This window comes from Scardinius erythrophthalmus (assembly GCF_964197995.2).
Source record: "Scardinius erythrophthalmus genome assembly, chromosome: 11".
Taxonomy (NCBI): domain Eukaryota; kingdom Metazoa; phylum Chordata; class Actinopteri; order Cypriniformes; family Leuciscidae; genus Scardinius; species Scardinius erythrophthalmus.
In genome coordinates, this window is record NC_138231.1 from 18,370,019 (window position 1) to 18,396,188 (window position 26,170).

The following is a 26,170-nucleotide window of genomic DNA, read 5'->3' on the forward strand; positions in this document are numbered from 1 at the left end:
GTTTAGTTGATTGTTTAAAGAATGTTGCATATAGGCATTAGATAGTAGTCTTATAGTTTGATAAATAAATACAATTAAATACAAACAGTTCTAAAGCAGGACAAAACCTTGTATGTGGTTCATTCACTTCATGATTTTAGAGATTAAAAGCTTAAACAAGAATCTCTAGTTTTCATTCTTGCTATTACTTTTACTTCTTTAATACTCAAGTACAATTTTAATGTGGTACTTTTTTACTTTTACTCGAGTACGATTCTGGCCAGATACTTTTACTTTTAATTGAGTAAAATTTTCCCTCAGTACTTGTACTTTCACTTGAGTAACATTTTTTAGTACTTTTTACACCTCTGAGAAAGTGCAATGATAATTAAAAAATAAATAATTAAACACAAAGAAATATAAACAGGATTAAACTTCGTCCATAACACACCAATAACACGTGTGGACTTATGTTAAACTAACATAATTATATTAATAGAACCAACAATTGCTGGCAAGTTATCGAGCAGAATGACAACAGTCATATTCTGTCAGTGCACACTGACCAAATGTTTAAAGCCAAACTGACTACATGACATTTACCTCAGGTATTTGCAGGTAAGACCTTTTTTTATAAAGTCCGAAGCGGCGGCCGGGTCCTCAAACTTGTGTACAGTTGGCCTACCATTGGAGAGATTGATCCGCAACACAGCAGGAAACAGAAGGCCAAACTTAACCCCGGGGCATGAGTGAAGGAGACGTTTTGAATCCTTGAAAGCAGCTCGTTTCTTCACAACAACCGTTGTGTAGTCCGCAAAGACAGATATCTTATTCCCATCATGAATCAGAGGAGATAGCTGCGCGGCGCGTCGTAGAATCTCATCACGGGCTTGAAAGTAGTGAACTCTAATGACAAGGAGACGGGGGGGTTCCCCCTTCCTTGGCCTCTCGCGCAGTGTGCGATGTGCCCTGTCTAGTAGAGGTTTCTACTGGAGATGCAGCAAGCTTTGCAAAAGCTGAGAGACGAAGTCAGCTGGATGCAAACCCTCAACTCCCTTGGGTAATCAAACGAGGCGAATATTGTTCCTTCTGGATCTTCCCTCCAGATCTTCACATTTGGCATCCAGTTGTACCACCTGTTTTTGAAGCATGGATATAACGGATTGCATTTCAGTTATGCGATCACTGATCAGATGCTGAACGTTCCAGTTCTCTGACAGTGTCAGCGTTACCGTCCACTTTCTGCTGCAAAGGGCCTAGCCAGTCTTTAACTTCTTGTCTAACTGTGACGATCTCTGACCGCAAATCCGATGACAATGAGTCAATTTTCTTGCATATATCATTTTTGACCGACTCCAACATGCCCTGAATGAGAGTTATGTTTACAGATGAACTGTCGGTAGAATTGATGTTTGCTGAGGCCCCATCAGCATCCTCCGGCGAGTGTGCAGTTTTGCCGCGGCCGCTCTTACCCGCGTCGGTTCGCTCGAAGATGACGACATATTTCGTGACTTAGTCAATATGAGTGATCCATCTAATGCGGGGAAACACGTCTTACATCCTTGCTAGAAACAGCCCCCCCCCCCTTCTTTAAGGGCAACAGAGCAACTGTGTCTAAAGTGCTGGAAAAGAGAGAGTGAAAAGTTTCTGTCGCTATATCGAGTTCTTCTAACAGGGTTTCCGCGGGGTCTTAAAAAGTCTTAAAAAGTCTAAAATTCTGAACTTTAAATTTAAGGCCTTAAAAAGTCTTAAAAACGGCCAGATTTTCATCCCTAGGTCTTAAATTTCATTTAGTCAGGTCTTAAAAAGTGTTTACCCTCGTTCATTTCCAGAATCGCTGGCCGCAGAAAGTTATTACAAAGTAGCAAAAAAGTATCGAGTTGTAGCCTACAAAGCGGAGCTCTAGCAGGGGTCTCCAACACGTCGCTCGCGTGCTACCTCGTGGCTTGATATGAGCTAGCTCAATTGTTCAAATGTAGGCGCGCGGCAAGCGCGCTCATAATTGAAGCGGCGCGTTAATTTTTTACCAGACGCAACGAGATGAAAAAAATCTAAACTTTTCAGAATGCCGCAAACGCACCGCAGGTCATGTGACAGGAACCAACCAATCACCCCTTTCTATAACAATATTGAAAGCTCAGTCAACATGAAGGATGGGGGTGCACCCAAACACTACTAATAAATATAAGCTAATGTGTAAATGTCAATAATTTATCTTTTTTGACTCATTCTTTTTATAAAAAAAAAATATTTAAAGGCTAAAATATGAGGTTTATCTTTGTATAAAACCTTTTTTGTCAAAACTTTATTTGAACTTGTACATGATAGTAGATAACATGTTGCAAGACACTCTTTTAAAACCTGGCCATCACTTTTAATGGTATTTTAATGTTCACGTAAACAAAACGTGCATATTGATGCTAATCAATTTGTTATTTGCGTTTTTTTGACAAAACTTGTTGAATTTACTTCATTCTGTAGTATTAGTACTTTTTGAACAGGATTCTGTGATAACCGTGATCATTTTGGTCACTTTAATCATCTCATCATTTCCCCTCTAGTTATGATCAACTATGATCAACTAAAATCAACAATAAATCTACATCTCCCTCTCTCTCACACACACACACAAATCAGACAATCCTAGATAGATAGAAAGAAAGAAAGATAGATAGATAGATACTCGAGGTAACTATCTATCTAACTTGGATAATGCGTCGTGTAGGTCTTAAATTTCAATCTTTATGGTCGTAAAATGTCTTAAAAAGGTCTTAAATTTGACTTACTGAAACCTGCAGAAACCCTGTCTAAGCTATCTGGGAGGCTGAGATGATGAAACTGATCAGGAAGATTATTAATAAAGCAATCTTTAGTGGCAGAAGTGATAGGTCTAACATATTTGTAACACGGAGTCGGCTTTGCAGCCTTGGCTAAATGAAGTTTACACGAGACTAGATAATGATTTGAGATGTCTTCGCTCTGCTGCAGAATTTCAACGGCATCAACATTCCTTGTGATAATATTAGATCTAGAGTATAATTACAACAATGAGTAGGTCCTGACACATGTTGTCTAACTCCAATAGAGTTAATGTCTTTAAATGCCAATCCCAAAGCATATTTTTCGTTATCTACATGTATATTAAAATCACCAACAATTAGGACTTTATCTGCAGCCAGTACTAACTCTGATAGAAAAACAGCAAATTCTTTGATAAAGTCTGAATGGTGCCCTGGTGGTCTGTATACAGTAGCCAGCACAAATCTCAAACGTGATTTATCATTCACACTATATGTTGTTACATTAAGCACCAACACTTCAAAATAATTATATTTGAAACTAGACTTCTTAGTAATTTTGAAAATATTACTATAAATTACAGCAACACCTCCCCCTTTGCCTTTCAGATGAGGTTCATGTTTATAACGTAATCTTGTGGGGTGGACTCATTTAAAGTAATGTAATCGTTTGGTTTTAGCCAGGTTTCTGTCAAACACAGCACATCTAGGTTATTATCTATAATCATATCATTAACAATAAGTGCTTTTGAAGTAAGGGATCGAATATTCAGCAACCCAAGTTTTATCATTTGCTGATTTGTATTATTTCTGTTTTTTATTTGTTGAACATCAATTAAATTTTTACCCTTAGATGGGTTTGGAAGTCTTTTGTATTTCCTAATTTCCTAATTCAGGGAACAGACACAGTCTCTATATGATGATATCTAGGTGAAAGAGGCTCTATGTGATGGGATTTGTCTGACCTTGGTGACGTGAGACAGCTAGCAGACGGTCGGTTTAGCCAGTCTGTCTGCTTCCTGACCTGAGCCCCAATTCATGTTTGAGCTCTAAGACTATGTGCCATATTACTATAGAGTGCAATCAACTCAGGTATCCAGGTAATCCAGGGTAATCAACCAGCTAATCAAACCAAGAGTGAGAACTTTGTGAAGGAAGACCTGTATAGGCATATAGAGTATGTATAGAGTAACCATTGTTACCTTTCATGCTTTTCTTGTTTATCATTTCCTCCCCTTTTTGCAGTAATTAAACATGGTGATCTCAAATGTTTTGTGTTTTTGTGTGTTTTAGGGTGGTGAGGTGCAAGACACCTCTGAGCTCATTGGCCCAGCCGAGCCCTTCTCTGATTTCCTAGCTGACAGTCTCTTAGATAGCAGCTCTGAAGGTAAGTTCTTCATCAAACTTTCTTTTTTAAATTAGAGACACATAAAATATTTCCCACACCCAATAGAGTTAGCATGAATGAAAAGTATCAACAACAAAAAAAATACCCTAAATGTATTTTAACATAGTATAAAACACCTGCAAAAAACTGTTATGCCACATAACAGTGTTATGCCTCAGTCATTGTTTGCGGATACCATTCAAATAAAATGTAAGTAAAAAAAAAAAAATCTCTCCTTTATTGATATCCATTAAAATAAAAAAGCTCACTCCAGTGAAAAAGTTGTGAAAAAGACAGTGAAAAACAGTCAGTGGATAAAATGCAAATGGAAAGAGAAAGTGTTTGCATTTGGCGGGTGTTAATTTCAAATACTGATGATTGTACGAATGCAGTCCATGTATCCGTTCAGTTAGTTGTTAGGTTTAGTTTAGTATCTGGATATTTTTGTTATTTTGCTATTTCATGACTCTACACTGCTTAATTAGGGCACCGAGCACCGATGGTGTGAGGACCCTATTGTTTTTGCTCCGTTTATTAGGGCCCGAGCACCGATGGTGAGAGGACCCTATTGTTTTTGCTCCGTTTATTATTAGGGCCCGAGCACCGATGGTGAGAGGACCCTATTGTTTTTGCTCCGTTTATTAGGGCCCGAGCACCGATGGTGAGAGGACCCTATTGTTTTTGCTCCGTTTATTATTAGGGCCCGAGCACCGATGGTGAGAGGACCCTATTGTTTTTGCTCCGTTTATTATTATTATTAGGGCCCGAGCACCGATGGTGAGAGGACCCTATTGTTTTTGCTCCGTTTATTATTATTATTATTATTAGGGCCCGAGCACCGATGGTGAGAGGACCCTATTGTTTTTGCTCCGTTTATTCTTCTTCTTCTTCTTCTTCTTCTTCTTCTCCAAAGTGAATCGCTTTTTAGAGGGCCTAAACATGCGCGAAAACTCATGAAACTTTGCACACGCTTCAGAAGTGGTGAAAATTTACGTGTGATATGGTTTTCAAAATTGGGTGGGGCAAATTCGGTAAATTATTGCCCCCACATTTTGCCCCGGCTCTACGTTTCACGCACAGGTATGAAATTTGGTATATACATGTAATGACCCAATACCTACAAAAAAGTCTCTTGGAGCATAGCCCTAAACACAACAGGAAGTGAGCTATTTTGAACTTCCTCCTGGATTTTGGGCATTTTTCGTAATTTCCTGATGTTGTACTTTAACGAACTCCTCCTACAGATTTGATCTGATCCTCTTCAAATTTGGTGAGTGTAATCTTAAGGCCTTTGTGACGTTAAATTGCGAAGATCTAGAGTTTTCGTCGAAGGGTGTGCCCTCGGCGGCCTGACAAACATCTATCTATAAATTACAGGAACGTCTGTCTGTCTGTCTGTCTGTGTGTGTGTGTGTCTGTTCCTCGCATATCTCTCAAACCGTTAGTCCGATTGATTTCAAACTCGACAGGTGTCTTGCCACGGGCACGAGTAAGTGCAGTGCCAAGTTTGACATTGTTTGGATGAGAAATGCAAAAGATATCGTTAAATATATCATTTTTAGAAGGTTGTGGTTTAAAAATAAACATTCTGACATTAGAGAGTTGTATCGGTCAAAGAAGCCCCAAGAAGGTTGTGGTTTAAAAATAAACATTCTGACATAAACACTCAGTCAGCTACACTGTTTACTTCTGAATATTATAGTTTGGTTCCCGAACGTGATAAATCCATCTATCTATAAATTACAGAAACGTCCGTCTGTCTGTCTGTGTGTTATTCGCATATCTCTCGAATGTGAGATAACCACTAAATGTGTGAAAACCGCTATTTTCTGTTTCAAACTTTCACATAGCATCTTTAGGTTATAACAACATTGAAAATCAAAATCTGGATTTGAATTTTTTAAGATTTATTATAAAAACGGATTATTTTTTCCCAAAAATGCAATAAATTCATGACTTTTTTTTTTTTTTTTTTTAAATGCTATTAATCCATTGAATCAATATAAAGTTATTTTTGATCATATTGCCATCGCAAGAAATATCTCCTGAACTTTTTTGACGGCGATCAGCTCACAAAAACTGATTTTGCACGGGCACTTTGCACTGCTCCCTGAATCGAGGTGCTTATTCATTTGTGGATGTAAACTGAATCTGTATGTCAGCTATGCTGTTAGTGTTTACTTCTGAATATTATATTTCATTCTGGTGCGCTTAACGTTGTCGCTACTGTGTAATAGTAGCCTATGCTATTCACCAACTAAACATATCCTATTCAATGCGTTCACAGTCTCTTTCACGGGCATCATTTGTAGTTGCCTATTCACAAACTGTTTGCTCAAGCATAGCGTTTTCTCGGAGTTCACTGTGTGCTTTTTACCATGCACAAATAAAAATGTCACTGAACTTTTGCTGTGTAATTGTAACAATGAGCACTTACCAAACCAACAATTACTAAAAACACACACAAAAACTGATTTTGCACGGGCATTTTTTGCACTAGTTCACCCAATTTCGGCCTTTTGGTGATATATGCATGATCAGATAAGTTCAATATTAGGCCCCGTCCACACTACTGCGTTTTAGTTTAAAAACGGAGACCTTTTGCTACGTTTGCACCTCCCGTCCACACTAAAACGGCAAAAACGGAGACCCAAAACGGAGAAGTTTAGAAACGCTGCCGACCCGTTTTTCGTTTTGAATCTCCGGAGGGCGTTTTAGTGTGGACGGGTCAAAACGGAGGACTTTAGAAAACGATGACGCAGAGGCTCACGCTCGGCTCTATGATTGGGTGTCATCAGTCATGGAGTACACAGGTAATATTCAGTAAACTTCACCCGCTGGAACAGTTTCTTACAGTAATAAACTGCCGCGTCTCAATTCGGTAAATAGAACCGACGCCTATTTTTCATGCGATACGTTGGAAGCGTTTCCAGGCAAAATAGAATAGGAAAATATGTAATTTTGACAAATACATATTAATAAATGACATTTTGATGTTTGAAAGCATTTTTTTACAGTCTATGTCTGAAAGTCTCTGTTTACACCGGCACGCGCATGCCCAGTGTTGGTGAATAGTCACGTGATCCGCGTTTTCAGTCGTTTTAATGTGGACGGAGATCAATTCTAATACGGAGCTAAAACGCTGGTGTGGACGGAGATCGTATTCGTTTTAATTCTCCGTTTCTTAACGAAAACGCAGTAGTGTGGACGGGGCCTTAATGTTGCTTGCAGTTCCGATGTTGCTAGGCAACCACAGACAGCCTGCAGTAACTTATGCATACAATTTCCAATCTGCCCCAAACTTCACATGTTTGATAAGAGTCCTGTCCTGAACACATGCCAATGCTCATTATGATTATAGCAATAGCGCCACCTGCTGGTAGCAGGAAGTGTGGCAAATACAAAACGTGCTCGAAAAATCATGAAACTTTGCACACGCTTCAGAAGTGGTGACAATTTACGTGTGATGTGGTTTTAAAAATTGGATGGGGCAAAATGGCTTACTTATTGCCCCTACATTTTACCCTGGCTCGACGTTTCACGTACAGGTATGAAATTTGGTACACACATGTAAGGACCCAATACCTACAAAAAAGTCTCTTGGAGCATAGCCCTAAACACAACAGGAAGTCAGTTATTTTGAACTTCCTGTCAGATTTTGGGCAGTTTTTGCCATTTCCTGATGTTGTACTTTAACAAACTCCTCCTACAGTTTTGATCTGATCCTCTTCAAATTTGGTGAGTGTAATCTTAAGGCCTTTCCTAAAGGTGCCGGGTGGCGGTGGCAGGGGTGCGAGGGCCCTTTTCATCGCTGCTTGCAGCTTTAATTAGGGCCCGAGCACCGATGGTGAGAGGACCCTATTGTTTTTGCTCCGTTTATTATTAGGGCCCGAGCACCGATGGTGAGAGGACCCTATTGTTTTTGCTCCGTTTATTATTAGGGCCCGAGCACCGATGGTGAGAGGACCCTATTGTTTTTGCTCCGTTTATTATTATTCTTCTTCTCCAAAGTGAATCGCTTTTTAGAGGGCCTAAACATGCTCGAAAACTCATGAAACTTTGCACACGCTTCAGAAGTGGTGAAAATTTACGTGTGATATGGTTTTCAGAATTGTGGGGGGCAAATTCGGTAAATTATTGCCCCCACATTTTGCCCCGGCTCCTGGTTTCACGTACAGGTATGAAATTTGGTACATACATGTAATGACCCAATACCTACAGAAAAGTCTCTTGGAGCATAGCCCTAAACACAACAGGAAGTGAGCTATTTTGAACTTCCTCCTGGATTTTGGGCATTTTTCGTAATTTCCTGATGTTGTACTTTAACGAACTCCTCCTACAGATTTGATCTGATACTCTTCAAATTTGGTGAGTGTAATCTTAAGGCCTTTGTGACGTTAAATTGCGAAGATCTACAGTTTTCGTCGAAGGGTGTGCCCTCGGCGGCCTGACAAACATCTATCTATAAATTACAGGAACGTCTGTCTGTCTGTCTGTCTGTGTGTGTGTGTGTCTGTTCCTCGCATATCTCTCGAACCGTTAGTCCGATTGATTTCAAACTCGACAGGTGTCTTGCCACGGGCACGAGTAAGTGCAGTGCCAAGTTTGACATTGTTTGGATGAGAAATGCAAAAGATATCGTTAAATATATCATTTTTAGAAGGTTGTGGTTTAAAAATAAACATTCTGACATTAGAGAGTTGTATCGGTCAAAGAAGCCCCAAGAAGGCTGTGGTTTAAAAATAAACATTCTGACATAAACACTCAGTCAGCTACACTGTTTACTTCTGAATATTATAGTTTGGTTCCCGAACGTGATAAATCCATCTATCTATAAATTACAGAAACGTCCGTCTGTCTGTCTGTGTGTTATTCGCATATCTCTCGAATGTGAGATAACCACTAAATGTGTGAAAACCACTATTTTCTGTTTCAAACTTTCACATAGCATCTTTAGGTTATAACAACATTGAAAATCAAAATCTGGATTTGAATTTTTTAAGATTTATTATAAAAACGGATTATTTTTTCCCAAAAATGCAATAAATTCATGACTTTTTTTTTTTTTTTTTAAATGCTATTAATCCATTGAATCAATATAAAGTTATTTTTGATCATATTGCCATCGCAAGAAATATCTCCTGAACTTTTTTGACGGCGATCAGCTCACAAAAACTGATTTTGCACGGGCACTTTGCACTGCTCCCTGAATCGAGGTGCTTATTCATTTGTGGATGTAAACTGAATCTGTAAGTCAGCTATGCTGTTAGTGTTTACTTCTGAATATTATATTTCATTCTGGTGCGCTTAACGTTGTCGCTACTGTGTAATAGTAGCCTATGCTATTCACCAACTAAACATATCCTATTCAATGCGTTCACAGTCTCTTTCACGGGCATCATTTGTAGTTGCCTATTCACAAACTGTTTGCTCAAGCATAGCGTTTTCTCGGAGTTCACTGTGTGCTTTTTACCATGCACAAATAAAAATGTCACTGAACTTTTGCTGTGTAATTGTAACAATGAGCACACACCAAACCAACAATTACTAAAAACACACACAAAAACTGATTTTGCACGGGCATTTTTTGCACTAGTTCACCCAATTTCGGCCTTTTGGTGATATATGCATGATCAGATAAGTTCAATATTAATGTTGCTTGCAGTTCTGATGTTGCTAGGCAACCACAGACAGCCTGCAGTAACTCAGGCATACAATTTTCAATCTGCCACAAACTTCACATGTTTGATAAGAGTCCTGTCCTGAACACATGCCAATGCTCATTATGATTATAGCAATAGCACCACCTGCTGGTAGCAGGAAGTGTGGCAAATACAAAACGTGCTCGAAAAATCATGAAACTTTGCACACGCTTCAGAAGTGGTGACAATTTACGTGTGATGTGGTTTTAAAAATTGGGTGGGGCAAAATGGCTTACTTATTGCCCCTACATTTTGCCCCGGCTCGACGTTTCACGTACAGGTATGAAATTTGGTACACACATGTAAAGACCCAATACCTACAAAAAAGTCTCTTGGAGCATAGCCCTAAACACAACAGGAAGTCAGTTATTTTGAACTTCCTGTCAGATTTTGGGCAGTTTTTGCCATTTCCTGATGTTGTACTTTAACAAACTCCTACAGTTTTGATCTGATCCTCTTCAAATTTGGTGAGTGTAATCTTAAGGCCTTTCCTAAAGGTGCCGGGTGGCGGTGGCAGGGGTGCGAGGGCCCTTTTCATCGCTGCTTGCAGCTTTAATTAGGGCCCGAGCACCGATGGTGTGAGGACCCTCTTGGAATTGCTCTGTTTATTATTATTATTATTATTATTATTATTATTCTTCTTCTCCGCATTGAATTGCATTTTTGAGGGCCTAAACATGCTCGAAAACTCACGAAACTTTGCACACGCGTCAGAACTGGCGAAAATTTACATCTGATATAGGTTTCAGAATTGGACGGGGCAAAATGGCTCGATAGCGCCACCTATAAAAGTTCAACGGAGTGCGCCTCCCGCATCGTTCCACGTACGTGCACGAAATTCGGTACATACATGTAATTACCTAATACATACAAAAAAGTCTCTTGGAGCGTAGCCCTAAACACAACAGGAAGTCAGCCATTTTGAACTTCCTCTCAGATTTTTGTGCAGTTTTTGCCATTTTCAGGCCTCGTACTTTAACGAACTCCTCCTACAGTTTTAATCTGATCATCTTCAAATTTGGTGAGTGTAATCTTCAGGCCTTTGCGACGTTAAATTGCGAAGATCTTGAGTTTTCGTCGAAGTGCGGGTCCTCGGCGGCCTGACAAATTTCGATGTTTCGCCATGAAACAGGAAGTTGCTGTAACTCAGGCATGGAATGTCCAATCTGCCCCAAACTTCACACTTTTGATAAGAGTTCTGTCCTGAACACATGACCATGCTCATATTCAGTTATAGTCATAGCGCCACCTGCTGGCAACAGGAAGTGACATGTTTAACACTGTTATGGACTCCTAATAACATATAAAAAAGTGCCAGCAAGTGCTAAACATGCTAACAACATACTAGAAGCATGCTAAAACATGCTAGCAAACTCTTAGCTAAGTGCTAAAGCATGCTATTATTGCAATTAAATAGGAATTTGCTGTAACTCAGGCATGGAATGTCCAATCTGCCCCAAACTTCACACTTTTGATAAGCGTTCTGTCCTGAACACATCTACATGAGAATATTCAGTTATAGTAATAGCGCCACCTACTGGTAACAGGAAGTGTCATGTTTAACACGTTGATGCCATTCTAGCAACATGTTAAAAATGCCATTGACTTCTAAACATGCTAGAAACATGTTAAAACATGCTAGCAATACTTAGCTAAGTGCTAAAGCATGCTAATTCAATGAAACAGGATGTTGTTGTTACTCAAGAAGGCAATGTCCAATCTGCACCAAACTTCACACTTTTGATAAGCGTTCTGTCCTGAACACATGACCATGCTTATATTCAGTTACAGTCATAGCGCCACCTGCTGGCAACAGGAAGTGACATGTTTAACACTGTTATGGACTCCTAATAACATATAAAAAAGTGCCAGCAAGTGTTAAACATGCTAACAACATACTACAAACATGCTAAAACATGCTAGCAAACTCTTAGCTAAGTGCTAAAGCATGCTATTATTGCAATTAAATAGGAATTTGCTGTAACTCAGGCATGGAATGTCCAATCTGCCCCAAACTTCACACGTTTGATAAGAATCATGGCCTGAACACATGTCTATGCTCAAATTTAGTTATAGTAATAGCGCCACCTACTGGCACCAGGAAGTGACATGTTTAACACGTTGATGCCGTTCTAGCAACATGTTAAAAATGCCATTGAGTTCTAAACATGCTAGAAACATGTTAAAACATGCTAGCAATACTTAGCTAAATGCTAAAGCATGCTAATTCAATGAAACAGGACTTTGTTGTTACTCAAGAAGGCAATGTACAATCTACCCCAAACTTCACACGTTTGATAAGAGTTATCTCTTGAACACATGTCCATGCTCATATTTAGTTATAGTCATAGCGCCACCTGCTGGCAACAGGAAGTGACGTTTAACACTGTTCTTGATTCCTAATAACATATAAAAAAATGCCAGTAGGTGCTAAACATCCTACCAACATACTAGAGACATGCTGAAACATACTAGCAAACACTTAGCTAAGTGCTAAAGAATGATATTACTGCAATTAAATATGAATTTGCTGTAACTCAGGCATGGAATGTCCAATCTGCCCCAAACTTCACACTTTTGATAAGCGTTCTGTCCTGAACACATGACCATGCTTATATTCAGTTACAGTCATAGCGCCACCTGCTGGCAACAGGAAGTGACATGTTTAACACTGTTATGGACTCCTAATAACATATAAAAAAGTGCCAGCAAGTGTTAAACATGCTAACAACATACTAGAAACATGCTAAAACATGCTAGCAAACTCTTAGCCAAGTGCTAACGCATGCTATTATTGCAATTAAATAGGAATTTGCTGTAACTCAGGCATGGAATGTCCAATCTGCCCCAAACTTCACACTTTTGATAAGAGTCATGGCCTGAACACATCTACATGAGAATGTTCAGTTATAGTAATAGCGCCACCTACTGGCAACAGGAAGTGACATGTTTAACACGTTGATGCCGTTCTAGCAACATGTTAAAAATGCCATTGAGTTCTAAACATGCTAGAAACATGTTAAAACATGCTAACAATGCTTAGGTACGTGCTAAAGAATGCTAATTCAATGAAACATGACTTTGTTGTTACTCAAGAAGGCAATGTCCAATTTGCACCAAACTTCACACGTTTGATAAGAGTTCTGTCCTGAACACACATCCATGCTCATATTCAGTTATAGTCATAACGCAACCTACTGGCAACAGAAACTGACATGGTTAACACAGTAATGCAGTACTAACCACATAATAATTGTGTACTAAGCATGCTAGAAACAGACTAAACATGCTAGCAACACTTAGCTGAGTCATGAAGCATGCTATTATCACCATTATACAAAACATTTTGTAACTGACTTTGACATACTCTTACTATATATACCTCCTTAAATGTACATTTCCCAACCATGCTCTGTCTTCCTAAAGCCACCGAGTGTTGATGGCACGGGTGCGAGGGCCCTTTCATCGCTGCTTGCAGCTTTAATTCTTCTTCTTCTTCTTCTTCTCCAAAGTGAATCGCTTTTTAGAGGGCCTAAACATGCTCGAAAACTCATGAAACTTTGCACACGCTTCAGAAGTGGTGAAAATTTACGTGTGATATGGTTTTCAGAATTGGGGGGGGCAAATTCGGTAAATTATTGCCCCCACATTTTGCCCCGGCTCCTGGTTTCACGTACAGGTATGAAATTTGGTACATACATGTAATGACCCAATACCTACAGAAAAGTCTCTTGGAGCATAGCCCTAAACACAACAGGAAGTGAGCTATTTTGAACTTCCTCCTGGATTTTGGGCATTTTTCGTAATTTCCTGATGTTGTACTTTAACGAACTCCTCCTACAGATTTGATCTGATCCTCTTCAAATTTGGTGAGTGTAATCTTAAGGCCTTTGTGACGTTAAATTGCGAAGATCTAGAGTTTTCGTCGAAGGGTGTGCCCTCGGCGGCCTGACAAACATCTATCTATAAATTACAGGAACGTCTGTCTGTCTGTCTGTCTGTGTGTGTGTGTGTCTGTTCCTCGCATATCTCTCGAACCGTTAGTCCGATTAATTTCAAACTGGACAGGTGTCTTGCCACGGGCACGAGTAAGTGCAGTGCCAAGTTTGACATTGTTTGGATGAGAAATGCAAAAGATATCGTTAAATATATCATTTTTAGAAGGTTGTGGTTTAAAAATAAACATTCTGACATTAGAGAGTTGTATCGGTCAAAGAAGCCCCAAGAAGGTTGTGGTTTAAAAATAAACATTCTGACATAAACACTCAGTCAGCTACACTGTTTACTTCTGAATATTATAGTTTGGTTCCCGAACGTGATAAATCCATCTATCTATAAATTACAGAAACGTCCGTCTGTCTGTCTGTGTGTTATTCGCATATCTCTCAAATGTGAGATAACCACTAAATGTGTGAAAACCAGTATTTTCTGTTTCAAACTTTCACATAGCATCTTTAGGTTATAACAACATTGAAAATCAAAATCTGGATTTGAATTTTTTTAAGATTTATTATAAAAACGGATAATTTTTTCCCAAAAATGCAATAAATTCATGACTTTTTTTTTTCAAAATGCTATTAATCCATTGAATCAATATAAAGTTATTTTTGATCATATTGCCATCGCAAGAAATATCTCCTGAACTTTTTTGACGGCGATCAGCTCACAAAAACTGATTTTGCACGGGCACTTTGCACTGCTCCCTGAATCGAGGTGCTTATTCATTTGTGGATGTAAACTGAATCTGTAAGTCAGCTATGCTGTTAGTGTTTACTTCTGAATATTATATTTCATTCTGGTGCGCTTAACGTTGTCGCTACTGTGTAATAGTAGCCTATGCTATTCACCAACTAAACATATCCTATTCAATGCGTTCACAGTCTCTTTCACGGGCATCATTTGTAGTTGCCTATTCACAAACTGTTTGCTCAAGCATAGCGTTTTCTCGGAGTTCACTGTGTGCTTTTTACCATGCACAAATAAAAATATCACTGAACTTTTGCTGTGTAATTGTAACAATGAGCACACACCAAACCAACAATTACTAAAAACACACACAAAAACTGATTTTGCACGGGCATTTTTTGCACTAGTTCACCCAATTTCGGCCTTTTGGTGATATATGCATGATCAGATAAGTTCAATATTAATGTTGCTTGCAGTTCTGATGTTGCTAGGCAACCACAGACAGCCTGCAGTAACTCAGGCATACAATTTTCAATCTGCCCCAAACTTCACATGTTTGATAAGAGTCCTGTCCTGAACACATGCCAATGCTCATTATGATTATAGCAATAGCGCCACCTGCTGGTAGCAGGAAGTGTGGCAAATACAAAACGTGCTCGAAAAATCATGAAACTTTGCACACGCTTCAGAAGTGGTGACAATTTACGTGTGATGTGGTTTTAAAAATTGGATGGGGCAAAATGGCTTACTTATTGCCCCTACATTTTACCCCGGCTCGACGTTTCACGTACAGGTATGAAATTTGGTACACACATGTAAGGACCCAATACCTACAAAAAAGTCTCTTGGAGCATATCCCTAAACACAACAGGAAGTCAGTTATTTTGAACTTCCTGTCAGATTTTGGGCAGTTTTTGCCATTTCCTGATGTTGTACTTTAACAAACTCCTCCTACAGTTTTGATCTGATCCTCTTCAAATTTGGTGAGTGTAATCTTAAGGCCTTTCCTAAAGGTGCCGGGTGGCGGTGGCAGGGGTGCGAGGGCCCTTTTCATCGCTGCTTGCAGCTTTAATTAGGGCCCGAGCACCGATGGTGAGAGGACCCTATTGTTTTTGCTCCGTTTATTATTCTTCTTCTTCTTCTTCTCCAAAGTGAATCGCTTTTTAGAGGGCCTAAACATGCTCGAAAACTCATGAAACTTTGCACACGCTTCAGAAGTGGTGAAAATTTACGTGTGATATGGTTTTCAGAATTGGGGGGGGCAAATTCGGTAAATTATTGCCCCCACATTTTGCCCCGGCTCCTGGTTTCACGTACAGGTATGAAATTTGGTACATACATGTAATGACCCAATACCTACAGAAAAGTCTCTTGGAGCATAGCCCTAAACACAACAGGAAGTGAGCTATTTTGAACTTCCTCCTAGATTTTGGGCATTTTTCGTAATTTCCTGATGTTGTACTTTAACGAACTCCTCCTACAGATTTGATCTGATCCTCTTCAAATTTGGTGAGTGTAATCTTAAGGCCTTTGTGACGTTAAATTGCGAAGATCTAGAGTTTTCGTCGAAGGGTGTGCCCTCGGCGGCCTGACAAACGTTCACCCAATTTCGGCCTTCTGGTGATATATGCATGATCAGATAAGTTCAATATTAATGTTGAATGCAGTTCCGATGTTGCTAGGCAACCACAGACAGCCTGCAGTAACTCAGCCATACAATTTCCAATCTGTCCCAAACTTCACATGTTTGATAAGAGTCCTGTCCTGAACACATGACCATGCTCATATTTGGTTATAGCAATAGCGCCACCTGCTGGTAGCAGGAAGTGTGGCAAATACAAAACATGCTCGAAAAATCATGAAACTTTGCACACGCCTCAGAAGTGGTGAAAATTTACGTGTGATATGGTTTTCAGAATTGGGTGGGGCAAATTCGGTAAATTATTGCCCCCACATTTTGCCCCGGCTCCTGGTTTCACGTACAGGTATGAAATTTGGTACATGCATGTATTGACCCAATACCTACAAAAAAGTCTCTTGGCGCGTAGCCCTAAACACAACAGGAAGTCAGCTATTTTGAACTTCCTCTCAGATTTTGGGCAGTTTTTGCCATTTCCTGATGTTGTACTTTAACAAACTCCTCCTACAGTTTTGATCTGATCCTCTTCAAATTTGGTGAGTGTAATCTTAAGGCATTTCCTAAAGGCGCCGGGTGGCGGTGGCAGGGGTGCGAGGGCCCTTTCATCGCTGCTTGCAGCTTTAATTATTAGGGCCCGAGCACCGATGGTGAGAGGACCCTATTGTTTTTGCTCCGTTTATTAGGGCCCGAGCACCGATGGTGAGAGGACCCTATTGTTTTTGCTCCGTTTATTATTAGGGCCCGAGCACCGATGGTGAGAGGACCCTATTGTTTTTGCTCCGTTTATTATTATTCTTCTTCTCCAAAGTGAATCGCTTTTTAGAGGGCCTAAACATGCTCGAAAACTCATGAAACTTTGCACACGCTTCAGAAGTGGTGAAAATTTACGTGTGATATGGTTTTCAGAATTGGGGGGGGCAAATTCGGTAAATTATTGCCCCCACATTTTGCCCCGGCTCCTGGTTTCACGTACAGGTATGAAATTTGGTACATACATGTAATGACCCAATACCTACAGAAAAGTCTCTTGGAGCATAGCCCTAAACACAACAGGAAGTGAGCTATTTTGAACTTCCTCCTGGATTTTGGGCATTTTTCGTAATTTCCTGATGTTGTACTTTAACGAACTCCTCCTACAGATTTGATCCGATACTCTTCAAATTTGGTGAGTGTAATCTTAAGGCCTTTGTGACGTTAAATTGCGAAGATCTAGAGTTTTCGTCGAAGGGTGTGCCCTCGGCGGCCTGACAAACATCTATCTATAAATTACAGGAACGTCTGTCTGTCTGTCTGTCTGTGTGTGTGTGTGTCTGTTCCTCGCATACCTCTCGAACCGTTAGTCCGATTGATTTCAAACTCGACAGGTGTCTCGCCACGGGCACGAGTAAGTGCAGTGCCAAGTTTGACATTGTTTGGATGAGAAATGCAAAAGATATCGTTAAATATATCATTTTTAGAAGGTTGTGGTTTAAAAATAAACATTCTGACATTAGAGAGTTGTATCGGTCAAAGAAGCCCCAAGAAGGCTGTGGTTTAAAAATAAACATTCTGACATAAACACTCAGTCAGCTACACTGTTTACTTCTGAATATTATAGTTTGGTTCCCGAACGTGATAAATCCATCTATCTATAAATTACAGAAACGTCCGTCTGTCTGTCTGTGTGTTATTCGCATATCTCTCGAATGTGAGATAACCACTAAATGTGTGAAAACCACTATTTTCTGTTTCAAACTTTCACATAGAATCTTTAGGTTATAACAACATTGAAAATCAAAATCTGGATTTGAATTTTTTAAGATTTATTATAAAAACGGATTATTTTTTTCCCAAAAATGCAATAAATTCATGACTTTTTTTTTTTTTTCAAAATGCTATTAATCCATTGAATCAATATAAAGTTATTTTTGATCATATTGCCATCGCAAGAAATATCTCCTGAACTTTTTTGACGGCGATCAGCTCACAAAAACTGATTTTGCACGGGCACTTTGCACTGCTCCCTGAATCGAGGTGCTTATTCATTTGTGGATGTAAACTGAATCTGTATGTCAGCTATGCTGTTAGTGTTTACTTCTGAATATTATATTTCATTCTGGTGCGCTTAACGTTGTCGCTACTGTGTAATAATAGCCTATGCTATTCACCAACTAAACATATCCTATTCAATGCGTTCACAGTCTCTTTCACGGGCATCATTTGTAGTTGCCTATTCACAAACTGTTTGCTCAAGCATAGCGTTTTCTCGGAGTTCACTGTGTGCTTTTTACCATGCACAAATAAAAATGTCACTGAACTTTTGCTGTGTAATTGTAACAATGAGCACACACCAAACCAACAATTACTAAAAACACACACAAAAACTGATTTTGCACGGGCATTTTTTGCACTAGTTCACCCAATTTCGGCCTTTTGGTGATATATGCATGATCAGATAAGTTCAATATTAATGTTGCTTGCAGTTCTGATGTTGCTAGGCAACCACAGACAGCCTGCAGTAACTCAGGCATACAATTTTCAATCTGCCACAAACTTCACATGTTTGATAAGACTCCTGTCCTGAACACATGCCAATGCTCATTATGATTATAGCAATAGCACCACCTGCTGGTAGCAGGAAGTGTGGCAAATACAAAACGTGCTCGAAAAATCATGAAACTTTGCACACGCTTCAGAAGTGGTGACAATTTACGTGTGATGTGGTTTTAAAAATTGGGTGGGGCAAAATGGCTTACTTATTGCCCCTACATTTTGCCCCGGCTCGACGTTTCACGTACAGGTATGAAATTTGGTACACACATGTAAAGACCCAATACCTACAAAAAAGTCTCTTGGAGCATAGCCCTAAACACAACAGGAAGTCAGTTATTTTGAACTTCCTGTCAGATTTTGGGCAGTTTTTGCCATTTCCTGATGTTGTACTTTAACAAACTCCTCCTACAGTTTTGATCTGATCCTCTTCAAATTTGGTGAGTGTAATCTTAAGGCCTTTCCTAAAGGTGCCGGGTGGCGGTGGCAGGGGTGCGAGGGCCCTTTTCATCGCTGCTTGCAGCTTTAATTATTCTTCTTCTTCTTCTTCTCCAAAGTGAATCGCTTTTTAGAGGGCCTAAACATGCTCGAAAACTCATGAAACTTTGCACACGCTTCAGAAGTGGTGAAAATTTACGTGTGATATGGTTTTCAGAATTGGGGGGGGCAAATTCGGTAAATTATTGCCCCCACATTTTGCCCCGGCTCCTGGTTTCACGTACAGGTATGAAATTTGGTACATACATGTAATGACCCAATACCTACAGAAAAGTCTCTTGGAGCATAGCCCTAAACACAACAGGAAGTGAGCTATTTTGAACTTCCTCCTGGATTTTGGGCATTTTTCGTAATTTCCTGATGTTGTACTTTAACGAACTCCTCCTACAGATTTGATCTGATCCTCTTCAAATTTGGTGAGTGTAATCTTAAGGCCTTTGTGACGTTAAATTGCGAAGATCTAGAGTTTTCGTCGAAGGGTGTGCCCTCGGCGGCCTGACAAACATCTATCTATAAATTACAGGAACGTCTGTCTGTCTGTCTGTCTGTGTGTGTGTGTGTCTGTTCCTCGCATATCTCTCGAACCGTTAGTCCGATTAATTTCAAACTCGACAGGTGTCTTGCCACGGGCACGAGTAAGTGCAGTGCCAAGTTTGACATTGTTTGGATGAGAAATGCAAAAGATATCGTTAAATATATCATTTTTAGAAGGTTGTGGTTTAAAAATAAACATTCTGACATTAGAGAGTTGTATCGGTCAAAGAAGCCCCAAGAAGGTTGTGGTTTAAAAATAAACATTCTGACATAAACACTCAGTCAGCTACACTGTTTACTTCTGAATATTATAGTTTGGTTCCCGAACGTGATAAATCCATCTATCTATAAATTACAGAAACGTCCGTCTGTCTGTCTGTGTGTTATTCGCATATCTCTCAAATGTGAGATAACCACTAAATGTGTGAAAACCACTATTTTCTGTTTCAAACTTTCACATAGCATCTTTAGGTTATAACAACATTGAAAATCAAAATCTGGATTTGAATTTTTTTAAGATTTATTATAAAAACGGATTATTTTTTCCCAAAAATGCAAAAAATTCATGACTTTTTTTTTTTCAAAATGCTATTAATCCATTGAATCAATATAAAGTTATTTTTGATCATATTGCCATCGCAAGAAATATCTCCTGAACTTTTTTGACGGCGATCAGCTCACAAAAACTGATTTTGCACGGGCACTTTGCACTGCTCCCTGAATCGAGGTGCTTATTCATTTGTGGATGTAAACTGAATCTGTAAGTCAGCTATGCTGTTAGTGTTTACTTCTGAATATTATATTTCATTCTGGTGCGCTTAACGTTGTCGCTACTGTGTAATAGTAGCCTATGCTATTCACCAACTAAACATATCCTATTCAATGCGTTCACAGTCTCTTTCACGGGCATCATTTGTAGTTGCCTATTCACAAACTGTTTGCTCAAGCATAGCGTTTTCTCGGAGTTCACTGTGTGCTTTTTACCATGCACAAATAAAAATATCACTGAACTTTTGCTGTGTAATTGTAACAATGAGCACACACCAAACCAACAATTACTAAAAACACACACAAAAACTGATTTTGCACGGGCATTTTTTGCACTAGTTCACCCAATTTCGGCCTTTTGGTGATATATGCATGATCAGATAAGTTCAATATTAATGTTGCTTGCAGTTCTGATGTTGCTAGGCAACCACAGACAGCCTGCAGTAACTCAGGCATACAATTTTCAATCTGCCCCAAACTTCACATGTTTGATAAGAGTCCTGTCCTGAACACATGCCAATGCTCATTATGATTATAGCAATAGCGCCACCTGCTGGTAGCAGGAAGTGTGGCAAATACAAAACGTGCTCGAAAAATCATGAAACTTTGCACACGCTTCAGAAGTGGTGACAATTTACGTGTGATGTGGTTTTAAAAATTGGATGGGGCAAAATGGCTTACTTATTGCCCCTACATTTTACCCCGGCTCGACGTTTCACGTACAGGTATGAAATTTGGTACACACATGTAAGGACCCAATACCTACAAAAAAGTCTCTTGGAGCATAGCCCTAAACACAACAGGAAGTCAGTTATTTTGAACTTCCTGTCAGATTTTGGGCAGTTTTTGCCATTTCCTGATGTTGTACTTTAACAAACTCCTCCTACAGTTTTGATCTGATCCTCTTCAAATTTGGTGAGTGTAATCTTAAGGCCTTTCCTTAAGGTGCCGGGTGGCGGTGGCAGGGGTGCGAGGGCCCTTTTCATCGCTGCTTGCAGCTTTAATTAGGGCCCGAGCACCGATGGTGAGAGGACCCTATTGTTTTTGCTCCGTTTATTATTATTCTTCTTCTCCAAAGTGAATCGCTTTTTAGAGGGCCTAAACATGCTCGAAAACTCATGAAACTTTGCACACGCTTCAGAAGTGGTGAAAATTTACGTGTGATATGGTTTTCAGAATTGTGGGGGGCAAATTCGGTAAATTATTGCCCCCACATTTTGCCCCGGCTCCTGGTTTCACGTACAGGTATGAAATTTGGTACATACATGTAATGACCCAATACCTACAGAAAAGTCTCTTGGAGCATAGCCCTAAACACAACAGGAAGTGAGCTATTTTGAACTTCCTCCTGGATTTTGGGCATTTTTCGTAATTTCCTGATGTTGTACTTTAACGAACTCCTCCTACAGATTTGATCTGATACTCTTCAAATTTGGTGAGTGTAATCTTAAGGCCTTTGTGACGTTAAATTGCGAAGATCTAGAGTTTTCGTCGAAGGGTGTGCCCTCGGCGGCCTGACAAACATCTATCTATAAATTACAGGAACGTCTGTCTGTCTGTCTGTCTGTGTGTGTGTGTGTCTGTTCCTCGCATATCTCTCGAACCGTTAGTCCGATTGATTTCAAACTCGACAGGTGTCTTGCCACGGGCACGAGTAAGTGCAGTGCCAAGTTTGACATTGTTTGGATGAGAAATGCAAAAGATATCGTTAAATATATCATTTTTAGAAGGTTGTGGTTTAAAAATAAACATTCTGACATTAGAGAGTTGTATCGGTCAAAGAAGCCCCAAGAAGGCTGTGGTTTAAAAATAAACATTCTGACATAAACACTCAGTCAGCTACACTGTTTACTTCTGAATATTATAGTTTGGTTCCCGAACGTGATAAATCCATCTATCTATAAATTACAGAAACGTCCGTCTGTCTGTCTGTGTGTTATTCGCATATCTCTCGAATGTGAGATAACCACTAAATGTGTGAAAACCACTATTTTCTGTTTCAAACTTTCACATAGCATCTTTAGGTTATAACAACATTGAAAATCAAAATCTGGATTTGAATTTTTTAAGATTTATTATAAAAACGGATTATTTTTTCCCAAAAATGCAATAAATTCATGACTTTTTTTTTTTTTTTTTAAATGCTATTAATCCATTGAATCAATATAAAGTTATTTTTGATCATATTGCCATCGCAAGAAATATCTCCTGAACTTTTTTGACGGCGATCAGCTCACAAAAACTGATTTTGCACGGGCACTTTGCACTGCTCCCTGAATCGAGGTGCTTATTCATTTGTGGATGTAAACTGAATCTGTAAGTCAGCTATGCTGTTAGTGTTTACTTCTGAATATTATATTTCATTCTGGTGCGCTTAACGTTGTCGCTACTGTGTAATAGTAGCCTATGCTATTCACCAACTAAACATATCCTATTCAATGCGTTCACAGTCTCTTTCACGGGCATCATTTGTAGTTGCCTATTCACAAACTGTTTGCTCAAGCATAGCGTTTTCTCGGAGTTCACTGTGTGCTTTTTACCATGCACAAATAAAAATGTCACTGAACTTTTGCTGTGTAATTGTAACAATGAGCACACACCAAACCAACAATTACTAAAAACACACACAAAAACTGATTTTGCACGGGCATTTTTTGCACTAGTTCACCCAATTTCGGCCTTTTGGTGATATATGCATGATCAGATAAGTTCAATATTAATGTTGCTTGCAGTTCTGATGTTGCTAGGCAACCACAGACAGCCTGCAGTAACTCAGGCATACAATTTTCAATCTGCCACAAACTTCACATGTTTGATAAGAGTCCTGTCCTGAACACATGCCAATGCTCATTATGATTATAGCAATAGCACCACCTGCTGGTAGCAGGAAGTGTGGCAAATACAAAACGTGCTCGAAAAATCATGAAACTTTGCACAAGCTTCAGAAGTGGTGACAATTTACGTGTGATGTGGTTTTAAAAATTGGGTGGGGCAAAATGGCTTACTTATTGCCCCTACATTTTGCCCCGGCTCGACGTTTCACATACAGGTATGAAATTTGGTACACACATGTAAAGACCCAATACCTACAAAAAAGTCTCTTGGAGCATAGCCCTAAACACAACAGGAAGTCAGTTATTTTGAACTTCCTGTCAGATTTTGGGCAGTTTTTGCCATTTCCTGATGTTGTACTTTAACAAACTCCTACAGTTTTGATCTGATCCTCTTCAAATTTGGTGAGTGTAATCTTAAGGCCTTTTCATCGCTGCTTGCAGCTTTAATTCTTCTTCTTCTTCTTCTCCAAAGTGAATCGCTTTTTAGAGGGCCTAAACATGCTCGAAAACTCATGAAACTTTGCACACGCTTCAGAAGTGGTGAAAATTTACGTGTGATATGGTTTTCAGAATTGGGGGGGGCAAATTCGGTAAATTATTGCCCCCACATTTTGCCCCGGCTCCTGGTTTCACGTACAGGTATGAAATTTGGTACATACATGTAATGACCCAATACCTACAGAAAAGTCTCTTGGAGCATAGCCCTAAACACAACAGGAAGTGAGCTATTTTGAACTTCCTCCTAGATTTTGGGCATTTTTCGTAATTTCCTGATGTTGTACTTTAACGAACTCCTCCTACAGATTTGATCTGATCCTCTTCAAATTTGGTGAGTGTAATCTTAAGGCCTTTGTGACGTTAAATTGCGAAGATCTAGAGTTTTCGTCGAAGGGTGTGCCCTCGGCGGCCTGACAAACATCTATCTATAAATTACAGGAACGTCTGTCTGTCTGTCTGTCTGTGTGTGTGTGTGTCTGTTCCTCGCATATCTCTCGAACCGTTAGTCCGATTAATTTCAAACTCGACAGGTGTCTTGCCACGGGCACGAGTAAGTGCAGTGCCAAGTTTGACATTGTTTGGATGAGAAATGCAAAAGATATCGTTAAATATATCATTTTTAGAAGGTTGTGGTTTAAAAATAAACATTATGACATTAGAGAGTTGTATCGGTCAAAGAAGCCCCAAGAAGGTTGTGGTTTAAAAATAAACATTCTGACATAAACACTCAGTCAGCTACACTGTTTACTTCTGAATATTATAGTTTGGTTCCCGAACGTGATAAATCCATCTATCTATAAATTACAGAAACGTCCGTCTGTCTGTCTGTGTGTTATTCGCATATCTCTCAAATGTGAGATAACCACTAAATGTGTGAAAACCACTATTTTCTGTTTCAAACTTTCACATAGCATCTTTAGGTTATAACAACATTGAAAATCAAAATCTGGATTTGAATTTTTTTAAGATTTATTATAAAAACGGATTATTTTTTCCCAAAAATGCAATAAATTCATGACTTTTTTTTTTCAAAATGCTATTAATCCATTGAATCAATATAAAGTTATTTTTGATCATATTGCCATCGCAAGAAATATCTCCTGAACTTTTTTGACGGCGATCAGCTCACAAAAACTGATTTTGCACGGGCACTTTGCACTGCTCCCTGAATCGAGGTGCTTATTCATTTGTGGATGTAAACTGAATCTGTAAGTCAGCTATGCTGTTAGTGTTTACTTCTGAATATTATATTTCATTCTGGTGCGCTTAACGTTGTCGCTACTGTGTAATAGTAGCCTATGCTATTCACCAACTAAACATATCCTATTCAATGCGTTCACAGTCTCTTTCACGGGCATCATTTGTAGTTGCCTATTCACAAACTGTTTGCTCAAGCATAGCGTTTTCTCGGAGTTCACTGTGTGCTTTTTACCATGCACAAATAAAAATATCACTGAACTTTTGCTGTGTAATTGTAACAATGAGCACACACCAAACCAACAATTACTAAAAACACACACAAAAACTGATTTTGCACGGGCATTTTTTGCACTAGTTCACCCAATTTCGGCCTTTTGGTGATATATGCATGATCAGATAAGTTCAATATTAATGTTGCTTGCAGTTCTGATGTTGCTAGGCAACCACAGACAGCCTGCAGTAACTCAGGCATACAATTTTCAATCTGCCCCAAACTTCACATGTTTGATAAGAGTCCTGTCCTGAACACATGCCAATGCTCATTATGATTATAGCAATAGCGCCACCTGCTGGTAGCAGGAAGTGTGGCAAATACAAAACGTGCTCGAAAAATCATGAAACTTTGCACACGCTTCAGAAGTGGTGACAATTTACGTGTGATGTGGTTTTAAAAATTGGACGGGGCAAAATGGCTTACTTATTGCCCCTACATTTTACCCCGGCTCGACGTTTCACGTACAGGTATGAAATTTGGTACACACATGTAAGGACCCAATACCTACAAAAAAGTCTCTTGGAGCATAGCCCTAAACACAACAGGAAGTCAGTTATTTTGAACTTCCTGTCAGATTTTGGGCAGTTTTTGCCATTTCCTGATGTTGTACTTTAACAAACTCCTCCTACAGTTTTGATCTGATCCTCTTCAAATTTGGTGAGTGTAATCTTAAGGCCTTTCCTAAAGGTGCCGGGTGGCGGTGGCAGGGGTGCGAGGGCCCTTTTCATCGCTGCTTGCAGCTTTAATTATTAGGGCCCGAGCACCGATGGTGAGAGGACCCTATTGTTTTTGCTCCGTTTATTAATAGGGCCCGAGCACCGATGGTGAGAGGACCCTATTGTTT

The 26,170-nt window shown here is 39.4% G+C and overlaps 1 protein-coding gene across 2 annotated transcripts in view; it reads left to right on the forward strand.

Annotated features, from left to right (window-relative positions):
- The window catches only part of rps6kc1 (ribosomal protein S6 kinase polypeptide 1), a 170,567-nt gene that overhangs the window by 42,602 nt on the left and 101,795 nt on the right, over nt 1-26,170 (forward strand). For both annotated transcript variants that reach the window (XM_081379221.1, XM_081379222.1), the window contains exon 5: nt 4,071-4,164. In XM_081379221.1, coding sequence (XP_081235347.1) covers nt 4,071-4,164 — 94 coding nt within the window. The remainder of the gene's footprint in view (nt 1-4,070; nt 4,165-26,170) is intronic.